This window comes from Alexandromys fortis, unplaced genomic scaffold (assembly GCF_014885135.2).
Source record: "Alexandromys fortis isolate MF-2015 unplaced genomic scaffold, M_Fortis_MF-2015_v1.1 scaffold_72, whole genome shotgun sequence".
Classification (NCBI taxonomy): Eukaryota; Metazoa; Chordata; class Mammalia; order Rodentia; family Cricetidae; genus Alexandromys; species Alexandromys fortis.
The window spans coordinates 653408-666691 of NW_026067969.1; the positions used below are offsets into that span (position 1 = coordinate 653408).

A 13284-nucleotide genomic window follows, 5' to 3' on the forward strand; every position below is an offset into this window, starting at 1 on the left:
TCATAGACGTCGAATAGTTTAATCACTTCTCCCCAGTACAGGCCACCTAGCAGGGCTGTGCAGCCCAGGCAGGCTCCTCTCCGGTGTGCCTACGTCTCAGAGGGCTTCTTTTCTGGGCTATGCTTTGTGGGTGGATGCCCTTCTCCTGTGCAGCCCCTACCTCCTTTCCAAGAGTGGGTAAGGCCAACTACCACTCTTGCCGCTGGTGTAGCTCTGAAGCTCTCGAGAGAGGCTCTTTCTGAGTACCCCACCCAAGGGCCTCTCCCTTCCCCAGACAGAAAAGCAAGAGCTTTTCTCCTGGAAAGCCGAGAAGACCCCACCAGCTGGTCCCACAAGGACCCTGAGCTGAATGGACCATCCACTCAGTCTACCAGTTGAGGACCAACAGGAGGCTCGTTCCTGCCTTTCCGTGTGATGGTGACTGGCTTTAGGCTGAGGCACTTCCCCCCAGCACTAGCACCAAGCCTGCCCACCCATGTGTGGCAGGGCCCTGGCCCAGTGTGGCAGCTCCTCACTGAGCTGCTATAGTAGGGGTGGCTAGAGTCCTGTCAGGTCCACAATAGCTTTGATGAAGATAGCATCGTCCCGCACATAGGAATTCTTGGCTTCCATCTTGGACACAGGACAGAAGAGGGGGCAGCCACTGGCGATATTCATGTCACTGACAGGCCTCTGGAAGGAGGATGAGGTAACATCAGGCCTGAATGCGTCGATGACATGCTCCCGGTTGTTCTGGTCCAGCAACATCAATGTTACCTGAGAGAAGTCAATCCAGAAAGGGAACAATGTGCCCGTGAGTCACCTGAAAACCCCACACTAGTCCTACCCTGCCTCAGTAGACTAGACACTGGCCACAGTGCATCCAGCTTCCCGCCTGGGAACAGCACATGCCCACGCTGACTGCAGGCCACGGACTGGTCAGGCCACTGGGCCTTTTAGACCTCACTGCCCGTTCTGCCTCCTCCACTGGCTTCCAGTGAGAGAGCTGGGCCCTGAGTGAAGGGACCGTCCTCAGTCCAACCTGGTCTCTGCAAGCTTCAGCTCCTTAATTAAGGCAGACTCTGGTTTTAAACAGTCACACACCCTCACTCCGACAGCCACAGAGAGGGGCTCTGTGGGTGTGGCCTTCCCTTGAAGCATACTTCCCCAGGAGACTTTCACACACGTCAGTCATGAAGCCGGGCGTGTGTGTGTCACACCACCAACAGGCCTGGGCTGGACAGACTTTGTCTTGGACTACCTGGCTATTTGGAAGCTGTGCCCAACCTCACTCCCATATTCCCCCAAGGATCCTGGCTTTCATACCTTCTGGTTAAAAGGCCACCGCAGGAGGGCATCATTGGGACCTTTCATCACCACGAAGAAAAGAGACAGGTGCGTTCCCCGTCCAGTGCCATCGCCATTCAGGTAGACGCGCAGACACATCTTGTAGCCATATCTGCTTGTGTAGAAGGCTGAAGTACGGAAAGGGCCAGTGAGGACAGGGCAGGACACAGCTTGTCCACTCGCAGTCCACCCTCAGCGACGTGAAAACGTAATCTCCAGCTTTTGGGAATTATCAAGGGATGATCTTCCTCTCCAGAAACCTCCCAGCCCCCAGACAATTTTGCCATGCAGCTCAGGAAAGCCCCCAACTCCAATTCCTCCTACCCTATCTTCAGAAACGTTACTAGCGTGTATGCTCACATGCAATACCACAGGAAGGAGCATGCGTGCCATGATATGTATGTAGAAGCCAAAGGACAACTGTGTAGAGGCACTTTTCTTCTTCCGGTTTTTTGAGATAAGGTCTTCCTAGGTAGACCTGGAACTTACTAGATATATCAGGCTAGCCTCAAACTCCTCTACCTGTTTCTGCCTCCCGAGAGCTGGGATTAAAGGCCCACGTCACCACATCTGGCTCTCTCCTACCACCTTTTTGTTTGAACAGGGTTTGTGTCGTCCTGTGCCACCAATGCTTGACTTCTCCTACTCTTCCCCGCCCCCTTCAAGACAGGGTTTCTCTGTTAACAGTCCTAGCTGCCTTGGACTAGCTCGGTAAACCAGGCTGACCTCGAACTCACAGAGATCCACCCACCTCTGCCTCCACAGGGATAAAGAGCACGTGCCACCACTACCCGGCCTCTCCTACGTCTTTTACTGTGGATTCCAGAGACCTGTCTCACAAATCCAGTGAGCCTTCTTGCTGCATCTCTGCCCTTAGAATTAACAATGATTAACTATGGTGGCAAAAAGACAGTAGCTGAGGTCCTCAGACAGCTATGAAGGGAGTGCAGGCCACAGGAACCCAAGCCTGCCTCAGCAGAAGCATCTGAGGAGCAGGAATACAGATCAGCAGTCAATGTCCCTCAGCCCCTATGGTAGTGGTTCTCAACCTGTGGGGCGCGACCACTTTGGGGATAGTGTATCAGATATCCTACACATCAGATATTTCCATCATGAGTCCTAATAGCAAAATTACAATTATGAAGTAGTAACAAGATTAATTTTATGGTTTGGGGTCACCACAATATGAGGAACACATAAAGGGTCACAGCATTAGGAAGGTTGAAAACCACGCTCTATAGGTAATAAACAGCCAGAACACGGTTAAGGCTGTGTAAGACAAAGCCTCCCAACACGAGTTCAGCCAGGGTGAGACATATGAGGCCACCTTGGCTATGGGCTATAGTGTGAAACCCTGCCTCAAAAAAAAAAAAAAAAAAAAACCCACCAAAAAACGGTAAAAGAAAGACACACAACATACTGTTAAGAGCAAAGAAAACATGTAAACAGCTGATGGTGAGGTGGATCCATCAACTCTGAACAAAAATAAGGAAAATCAAACTGGTGTCCCTGCCCTGGGGGTAGGACCTGCCTCTGAAGTTAGACATCAGGCTTTTCAGTTTCCACTTGACACTGGCCTACTGTAGAACTCAGCAGCTGTGCGTGCTGTAGTTATAGGTGGATCTGCAATGCCCCACCCCATGGCTGTCTGTTAACAGCGCTGCTGCCTGGAGAGGATGTTCAGTCCCCGAGGGTGTGCCCTTGAAGGAGACAGTGGGGTCTCTGGCTGGAAAGTGAACAGCTGTAACCACAGGCTGCTGCCGCATGTCAAAGCAGAGTGGCTGATCAACCCTGGACTGGAACCTCTAGAGCTGTGAGTCAAAGTGCATCCTCTCAAGGGAGAGCTCAACAGTACAGTATTCAGGTGGCTTTGCTCCCAAAAGGCTGCCTGCTACAGTGACCCTCACGGCAACAGGACTGTCCATGCTCCGCTGACCCACCAGAGCTAAGCCTCTGCAGCAAGGCTCCAAATGCAGTGCTAAAACTGCCTCCCCTGTTCCTTGTAGCCTTTGCCTGCTACATCGGTGACCAACCGTATCCAAAGCAGACCTTTCACACAGACAGCTTTCCCTGTCTACGGCCCCAGGAAGACTGCTGCAAAGGACATGGGCTCCTCAGGCTCCCTTACCATACTCACTATGGAACCACTATGGAACTCCTGTAACCTGAGCCTGCACACTCCACCGGCTACCACCTACTAAATCACCTGCAAGCAGAGACACTGCCAACATAGACTACCCAAGTCTAGAAATAGTATCAGGCACTCCAGGCTGCCCACGTGTCTCTAGGTTCGTTTACTTCTAGCCCTTGCTGACACTGCTGTGAGGACACGCTGCAGAGCTGAGTGCGGTGCTCAGTCTTCTGCAGCAAGGGCAGGAACGCCCGGCGAGTGTCAAGGCTAATACAGTAGGAGAGGGTCTCCCAAGGCCCCAGCCTTGATCCCAGAACCTCTACTACAGTAGCAGTTTTGTAAGATGAAGTATGTGCAGGCTGAGTTCCGACAGGTGACGACATTATGAAGTAAGTGGCTGAGCAGGAAGAAGATACGAATAAGGGACAAAGACAAAGGCCTGGGCCATCACACGGTCTATGGGCACCTCTAGGGACACACAGGGGAACTGTGAAAAACAGAGCAAGGCAGGCACAGTGGCATGGTCAGAGTGCAAAGAAAGGAGCACAAGGGAAGCAAACTGTACCCTGCAGGAACACACCTGGTACCCTAAGGTACCCAGTGGTACCCTAAGGAGAAGAGCACCCTACAAAGACCCTGTAGGTGGATATGAGAAAGGAGAGTGAGGAACATCCTCACAGGCTTCCTGCTTGCAGCAAATACCAAACCTGAAACTGGGAGTCAGGCAAGTTTGGAGCCATGGCCCTGCTTGGAAAGGTCTGTCTTTCCTTATTCACCCAAAAGCCACCCCACTCATCTGTAGGTGACAAGGGACATACTCTATACACATATATCCTGGCACCCAACAGCTCCTCATACCTATAGACTCCCAACTGAGTAGGGTATGTTGCCCAATTTGCTTCTCAAGAAGATGCAGACACTCCTGGTGCCAGCTGAGTATGTGCCCTGCCCCAGCCAGAGAACCATTCCATACAGCCTCTGAAGCAGACGGGAAGACCACAAATGGCACCTGGGGAGAAGATGGCGGGTGTACGGCCAGCTACAGCTTCCTGGCGCTTTCTGGCAAAGTCTGAGATCTTCCAGATGAAGACTCCATCATAGGTGGATGCTTCCAACTCTGAGACCTTCTGCTCCAGGTCGGCCATGGCCAGGTCCTTGAGGCCAATGCTCCTCTCTAGTTGCTGCACCTGCAGAGCAGAGATCACTTAACTTTGATAAGAAGGCAGGGACCTAACTGCTATATTCTATGCACCCTGAACTCCCATTTCCCACACTACAAGCTTTTGCAAGTCTCTGGAGTCTTTTCTGTCCCCAAGAGCTATATACTAAATGTGAGGTAGAGGTACACGTTCCACCTCACTACATGTACCCAGAAGCTTCACCAACCCAGCACACTGTATCACCGATGCTATGTCCTCCTAGGCCTTGCTAGCCCATCAAACCCTGTGGCTGAGTCTAACGTCCATGCTGTACAGGCTCCAGAGATGCAGAACTTGCTATCCCCGCTAGGCACAAACCTTGTTACTCAGGGCCTCTATCTTGTCCTGGTCTAGCCGGTGCTGCCGGCTACACGCCTCTGCAGTCACTGCCACCCTCTCCACCTCCCGGTTCAGGACACAGACAATGTTCTCGAAGGTGGCCGTCTTCTGTTCCAAGGTGTGGCACCGCTGCAGCAGCTCTGGCCCCACCTGGCTTTGGCTTCCCTGTGAGGCTGGGGACTCCAGGAATGAGTTCAGCAACAGGGCCAGGTGTTCCCGCAGCCTCTGCACCTCGTGATCCTGCAGCTCTTCAGTCTCCACCTGCGGGACAGGACAGTGTTTGTACAGAACCAGCCCAGGTGGTGCGGCACCGTGGCCACACTGCACTGAGGGACATGTGGTTGTTATCTCGAGATAGACGCTCTAAGCTACTGCTCCAGCACCTGCCTGCCTGATGCCATGCTGCCCCCCCCCCCACTGTAGTCATGAACTCTATCCTTCTGAAACTGTTAAGTCCCAAATAAACTCTTCTAAAAGTTGCCTTGGTCATGGTGTCATTACACAACAATTAAAAAAAAGTAACTAAGAAACAACTAAATATTTTCAAACTTGTGCACACAATTTTTTAAAGTGATGTACTTATTTTTATTTTGTGCATATTAGTGTTTTGTCTGCATATATGTCTGTGTGATGATGTCTGATCCCCTGCAATTGAAGCTACAATAGTTGTGAGCTGCCATGTAGGTGCCAGGAACTGAACCCAGGTCCTCTGGAAGAGCAGCTAGTGTTCTTAACCGCTGAGCCATCTCTCTAGCCCTTTGTGTAAACAATTTTGAAAAGTTAGATTTCAAAATTACAATAATATCATTACACTGTGTGCTAATTAAGAAAAATAAAAAGGCACAGAGGCAAATGCTTTCAATTCCAGCATTCAAGAGGCAGAGACAGATGGATTTCTATGAGTGCAAGGCCAGCCTGGTCTACATACTAAGTTTAAGACCAGCCTGGGCGGGGCTGGAGAGATGGCTCAGTGGTTAAGAGCATTGCCTGCTCTTCCAAAGGTCTTGAGTTCAATTCCCAGCAACCACATGGTGGCTCACAACCATCTGTAATGAGGTCTGGTGCCCTCTTCTGGCCTGCAGACAGACTATTGTATACATAATAAAGAAATAAATATTAAAAAAAAAACCAAAAAACAAAAAAGATCAGCCTGGGCTATATAGTAAAAATCTGTTTCAAAAACAAAAACAAAAACAAAACATCAAAAATCAAAAACCAAATCCAACCTAAAAACCAAGGCTGGCAAGATGGCGTAGCATGAACCTGTGCTGTCACCAAGCCTCATATGCTGGAAGGACAGAACCAACTCTGAAAGCTGTCCACGGTTTCACATGGATACCAGGGCTTACACACAAGCAAACAAAATAAATGTAATAAAAATATTTACAAAACATAAGTAAAAAGACACCAAGACACCCGAGCCCCCAGTAACAGGAGGCCCAGCAGGAAACGCATGTGCACCTCACAGGGCAGGCGGCTGCTGGAACTAAGATGAACACAAAAGGACATGCCATCTGCTCAGTAGCTTCTCCTGCAGGGGCCAGCAAGGTCACACAACGCTAGAGCTTAACTGGAGCACCCTATGAACTGAAAAAGCCCAGGACCGAGGTGACAGCAGCTCGGCTTCTGGGTAGCTTCTCAACTACCTTCTGCAGGGAACTCAGTTGTTTTGAAATGGAGGTAGCAACTATCCCCACCTCCAATAGAAGAGGAGAGAGATGCTGTGTCACCAGACACCACATCCTCAGCTTGCCTTCTCTTACCCCTAATGTACACACCCTACAGGACCTCTGTGGACCAGCACATGGTCATGAGTCACGATGGGAAATAATGTCCAGGGGCTCCCATTGTACAGATAAAGAGGGACAATAAATGGAGAAATAGCTTGTGCAGGATGAAAATGAGGGAGGGGGCAGGTCTACATGAACAGAGAAGGGGCACATGAGGACAGGGACCTGCGGAGACCAGAAGGAATCACCAGAAACATAGCAAAGCAACGGGGGAATAGGGAGTGGGGGGAAGTCAGCTTCTTCAAGGACAGCAAGGTCAGTGACCAGGGCAGAGACCAGCGGTCTTGGGAGAGAGAGACCATGGTAACCGTGAATCAAATTTTGGTGAGGCCACATGAGGGTCATATCTTGCTTTTACTTTAACAGATCAGAGCAGCAGAGTGGTCAGAAGGTGCCCGACCAACATAGGAAGCCTGTCTCCAGGCAGGAGATGAAGTAACAAAACAGGACTTCAAGGGACAGGAGTCATCTGCCAACAGCCAAGGATTTATTATTATTTATGTGAATACAAGACAAGAAAAGGATCTTGCAGACCATGAGCACTGGGGCTTTAGCTAGACAACTGAGTAATCAATGTGCTTTTTTCCCCCCTGGGAAAGATGGGAAGAGGGTGGAGAACAAGGAGCTAGAAGGTCAAGGTGTACTCTAAGGTATCCATCAGATACCGTAGGAGGCTCGAGAAGTCAGAAGCATATGTATTTAGGTACTCTCAGAGATAGGTAGTGATCAAAGCCACCTAGAGATTTCCATGGAGTAAGCCTGGACACCTGAGGGCAGGAAGAAGGATTACTGAGAGATGGCCAGGGGAGATACCAGAGAGGCTGAGGAACCTTGGAGGAGCCAAAGCTGGAGACAGGTTAGCATAACAGAAAGACCCAGCCAGGCCCCAGCCCCTAACAGCAGACTCCTGGCTTACCATCTCAGGACAGCCCACGGTGTGGAATCTGCAGGGAACCCGACACTTGCTGCATGCTCTAACATGGTCCTGAAACTGAAGGATCAGGAGGATAAAGTTACCAGCGTCACTGTCATTACTAAGGGTCTTCCCTACCTCACTTGGGCCATTTGCTTAATGTACTGATCAAGTCAGAATTAACAAAAGAAACCACTAGTTGCACCCTATGGGCCTTCTCATTGTCATGCAAGATTAAGATAAAACAAGCCACTTCCACTGTCAATCATTGGGAAGCAGACATTTCAGGACTGCTGTGGAAAAGTCTACCTCCTGGTTTTGGGTCAGATCCATGCCACACAGAAAGCAAGCCAGCTGTTATGTCTGTCAGGTTTTTTTTTTTTTTTTTGAGACAGGGTTTCTCTAAGTAACAATCCTAGCTGTCCTGGAACTAGTTCTTGTTAGACCTGGCTGGCCTTGAACTCACAGAGATCCGCCTGCCTCTCCTGGGATTAAAGGTGTGCGCCAGCACCGCCCAGCACTTCAGTCAGTCTTGGGAGTAGACAATATTGAATACCTGGGCCTCAGATAGAACATTCAGATTCACAAGCATAGAGCGTAAAAACAGGCCAGTCCTTTGTGTTATGGAGGGGCACATAACATGTTGTGTTGTGATGAACACATGAAACCTAAGCACACACTCCACTGAACACAAACATCTCACACGCGACCAAGGCCACGTGTCTGGCAAGGGCAGGAGAAAGACCACCTCTTTGAGATCCAGTGAGGGTAAGAAGTCATTTTTTTTTTTTTTAATCTACCATTCTAGGCAGCAAGCATGGTCAGGCTTGCCCTGTGAAAACTCAACTTAAAAAAAAAAAAAAAGAGAGTGGAGGAGGTTGGAGATGGCTCAGAGGTTGAGAGCACTGGCTGATTTTTCAGAGGGCCTGGGTTCAATTCCCAGCACCCACATGGCGACTCACAACTGTCTGTAACTCCAGTTTCAGGGGATCTGAAGCCCTCAAACATATATGTGTGTGTATGTATGTATATGTATATATATATACACACACACACAGGTAAAACACCAATGCACATGAAATAAACATAAATACATCATTTAAAAATAATAATAAGCCAGGCATTGTGGAGCACACCTTTAATCCCAACACTTGTGAGGCAGAGGCAGGTGGATCTGTGAGTTCTAAAACAGCTTGGTTACAGAATGAGTTCCAGCTAGGGCTATACACCAAAAATCTTATTATGTGGGGTCCTTGGGCCATGGTCATTTGTATTTAATTAAAAAATAAACTACTTATTTCCTGGTGGTGAGCGGTATATTTTTTTTTTGTCAACAAGAAGGAAGCCCAGCTCAATGGTAGAAAGTTTGCTTGGTAAGCATGAAGCCCTGAATCCAACCCCAACACTACATGTCCCCCATTCCCAAAAAGAAACCTGCCAACCATAACAACACAAACCACGACTGTGTGTGTATACCTACAATCCTAGCACTTGGGAGTTGGAGGCAGGAGGATCAGGAATTCAAGGTTATCCTTGGTTACACATAAGTTCCAGGCCAACCAGGGCTACCAGGAACCCTGGTAGGGATGGGAGTAGGGGAATGCCAGACAGGGTGAAATGTGCCTTTAAGGCAAATCCATGACTTTAAGGCCAGCCTTGTCCACATAGCAAATTCTAGGCACTCAGGGATATATAATGAGACCCTATCTCAAAATAAATAAACAAACAAACAAACAAAAAATCCAAATGAACTTTGAAGGACTAGTCACTATGCCCCAGAACATGCACATTCAGGTGATAGCAAGTAAGTCTCACTTTGCGGCTATTCTCCCTTTGGGCAGCAGGCCACAGACTATCCCGAATGACAGACCTTCACCACTGACCATCAGGTCTAGCACCTATGGGCTTTAGAAGATGGAAGGGGTCGCTTTACCTTCTCCCGAGAGATCTTCTTCTTGCCACAGCCATCACAGGTTAAGGGGAACTTAGGGCAGACCTCATAGTGCGCCTTAAAGAAAAACAGAAACATTAGACGGGGATGCCAACACCAGGACAGAGCAGTGAAGGAGAGGGGGACGGGGACACATGGCGTGCTCAAGACAACAGCCAGCATCCAGGAGGATACCGATGCAAATTCAGACTGCAGGACTTTCTACTTCCTCTATAGCCTCCAGAGAACACAAGAAAGAAGAGAACAAGGGGTCTATGTAGAGACTGAAATGGCTGTGCAGGACTTTCACAGAACCAGACTATACTATTCTCACGCGGCCCCAGAGCACAGCCAGATTATCTTTTAGAGAGACCTTGATATGCTACTACAGAGTGCCCAACATCAGATGATGTCTGTCCTGATCATACAACAGAGGAACAGAGTGCCAACACCCAGGAGTGGAGAGCAATAACAGCAGGCAGCTGAGAAAGGCCTGGAAAAAGAGATACTGATGACCCTGACTCCAACAGGAGTGATCGGTCTCACAGTGGGAATGTGGACAAGCAAGAAAGTGACAGAGCAAATATTGTTAAATTATAGATATGTTCTGCCTTGGAGTGATCCCCAAAGATCTCTACACTGAAGGCTTAGTCCCTAGCATAGGTGTGCATGTGATGTAATCCAAAAGGTGTGGCCAAATGAAGATTCTAGGGCCATTGGGAACATGCCCTCAAAGGGGACACTGAGTCCCTTACTCTTTCTTTTGTTTGGTTTTTCGAGACAGGTTTCTCTGTAGCTTTGGAGTCTGTCCTGGAACTAGCTCTTGTAGATCAGGCTGGCCTTGAACTCTGAGTCCCTTACTCTTTTTTTTTTTTTATTTCTTCTTCTTCTCTTTTTTTTTTTATTTTTTTTTATTTTTCGAAACAGGGTTTCTTTGTGTAGCTTTGATGCCTGTCCTAGAACTAGCTCTTATAGACCAAGCTGGCCTCGAACAGAGATCCGCCTGCCTCTGCCTTCTGAGTGCTGAGATTAAAGGTGTGCACCACCACCACTGGCTCCTATCATATACTCCAAAATCAAGATAAACCTTCTGTCTTTGGAAAGAGATTATCTCAGGCCCTGGTGAAAGCCATGGCAAACTGTTACTGATAATAACCCTGAACTCCGCAGATGGAATGACAGTCCAGACTTGCTGATGGAGAGTGACACAAAGCTGGTAGATCACAGTGCTGTTTCCTCTACCTGCTGTGCTTCAACTTTTCTCAAATGAGACATTTTTCTTGTTGTTTGAGGGAGGTGGGGTCCTGAGTACTGGGATTATGAGTTACCACACTCAATTGTAAACACTTGAAAATAGCCAGGCAGTGGTGGCTCACGCCTTTAATCTCAGCACTTGGGAAGTAGAGGCAGGCAGATCTCTGAGTTCGAGGCCAGCCTGGTCCACAGAGCAAGTTCTAGAACAGCCAGGGTTACCCAGAGAAACCTGTCTTGAAAAACAAACAAAACAAGAAAAGTACTTGCAAATTTTTTCAGTCCTGTATGGTGGCACAAGCCACTAATCCCAGCACCTGAGAGAGTCAGGAGGATCTGCGAGTTTGAGCCTGGTCTACATAGCAGGTTCCAGTCCAGCCAGTGCTACAGATGAGAACCTGTCTCAAAATATACATGTATATAATTCTAGATTTATTTATTTTATATGTATGAGTGTTTTGTCTGGTAAACCATATGCTTGCCTGGTGCCCACATAAGTCAGAAAAGGGCATTGGATCCCTGGAACTGGTGTTATGGATTACTGAGTCATCATGTGGGTGCTGTGAACTGAACCCAGGTCCTTTAGAAGAGCAACAAGTACTCTTTACTGTAATTACATACCGAAGCAAGGTCCCACCAAGAACCTTCTAACCCCCATGGCACCATGGAAACCAGTATAAAGAAGCTAAGCAAACTCCAACCATGGCAGCAAACTCTAGCTGAATGCCCATGTTATAGACACTGCCACCCAGGCTGTACCCGCCCAGCGCACCTCCAGGTCTTCACGGCTACAGGGTGCCCTGCAGTGCTGGCAGCTCAGGCTCCTTTTGGGGCATTCCTGCTCAGTGTGATGCTCCTTCTCGCTGAGGCGGATCAGGCCTTTACATGCAGGACACTCGGTAAGCAGGAACGGGCACTGTCCTTCATGGTAGCTCTGGCAACAAAAGGAGGTATATGAAGATAGTATGCAGACCCTGCAGGTAGCCGCTGCACGTGCAAGTTGCTTGGAGTTCCATGTTATCCTGCCCACCTCCTCAAGATCACGCACTATGCAGACGCAGGTCAGTGTACCCTCTTCCCACTTTCGGAAACCAGGGATGCTGACTCCTAGCTGAACTAGACTGAGCTGCTCCATTGCAGCTGGTCTGTGTGGGTGGTACCCCAAGGACACTTTCTTCTTCAACTATACACCCATGACACCCACCCCTCCCCGTGTCAGTTCCCAACTAAGTAAGTACATTGTTCTCCAGTATAAAGACAAACACACAGCGGGGCCATGCTGCAGATCTTGCCAGTTCTGACCTCGTCACTGTTACAGTGGAGCTGGGAGACAAAAGATATAGAAGAGAGAGAGAGTGAAGGTAGCTGCATGGCTCCCATACCTGCAGCTCTGGGCATGGCTACCTAGCGAAGGCGTAATGCACCACATAAATGGCCAGGCCAAGATGTTGGAAAGCCAGCCTAGAGCCAGCTGTTATCAATGTATCAATGTACAGGATGTACACCTGAGATCTATGCTGTGAGGCGCCAAACTGATCCACAAGAGACTACCCTGGACCCCAGCCCAGCACACTGAACAGGAGCAAACCATGACATAGATGCACTGTGCCTCCCAGTCGACCAAAGAGCAGTAATACAGGGACATCCTACCTATAAACCAGGAGAGACAGGGCAATGAGCAAGTCCCCAGTTAAATGCTTTCCTTATAAGAGTTGCCTTGGTCATGCTGTCTCTTTGCAACACTAAGACACACAGCTACCAGAGAACATAGCATTAGAGGTTGTCTAAGCTATCATTTTGTTTTCCCTTCCTGCTTTTTTTTTCCCCAGGGAGGATGCAGGTTGAGACAGGTTTTCTCTGTGTAGACTTGGCTGTCCTAGAACTGGCTCCTTAGATCAGGCTGGCCTCAAATTCAAGAGATCCACTTGCCTCTGCCTCCCAAGTGTTGGGATTAAAGATGTGTGCCAACCACACACATTGAGACCCTATGTTGAGCACGTAGGTCAGTACAGGAAGCATACTCCATACTATGCAGCCTCCACTATTCATTCATAAAACTATCTTTCTAAACGCTAACTCACTCTCCATTAATAGACACCACCGCCTCTGGAAACCTTCACCCACTGCCCCCACTATGGACTCGCCCCCCTGGACCTGGCTCATCTCACTGAGCTCAGAGAGGCTTTAAAGTAGAAGAAACAAGAGGAAAACTGCCAGGAGAAGGTTAACAGACAAGAGGTTAAGTTCCTGAGGCTGAAGGCAAGTCCAGAGCAGGGCAGAAGAACCATCAGCCAGGTCATCAAGATGAAGGCTGCAGCTCAGAGTCATCCAAACAACTCTGAAGGAGGCTCTCTGAGAGGACAGGGGTGAGGAGCCCTCATTCAAACCCCAGAAAGAGGTGGGAT

The 13284-nt window shown here is 48.9% G+C and overlaps 1 protein-coding gene across 2 annotated transcripts in view; it reads right to left on the minus strand.

Moving 5' to 3' along the window:
- The window catches only part of Traf2 (TNF receptor associated factor 2), a 26700-nt gene continuing 13416 nt past the window's right edge, over window positions 1-13284 (minus strand). For both annotated transcript variants that reach the window (XM_050155067.1, XM_050155066.1), the window contains exons 5-11: window positions 11652-11813; window positions 9632-9706; window positions 7702-7776; window positions 4975-5256; window positions 4467-4644; window positions 1306-1454; window positions 1-756 (exon numbers count right to left, since the gene is read on the minus strand). In XM_050155067.1, coding sequence (XP_050011024.1) covers window positions 538-756; window positions 1306-1454; window positions 4467-4644; window positions 4975-5256; window positions 7702-7776; window positions 9632-9706; window positions 11652-11813 — 1140 coding nt within the window. In that variant the 3' untranslated portion in view covers window positions 1-537. The remainder of the gene's footprint in view (window positions 757-1305; window positions 1455-4466; window positions 4645-4974; window positions 5257-7701; window positions 7777-9631; window positions 9707-11651; window positions 11814-13284) is intronic.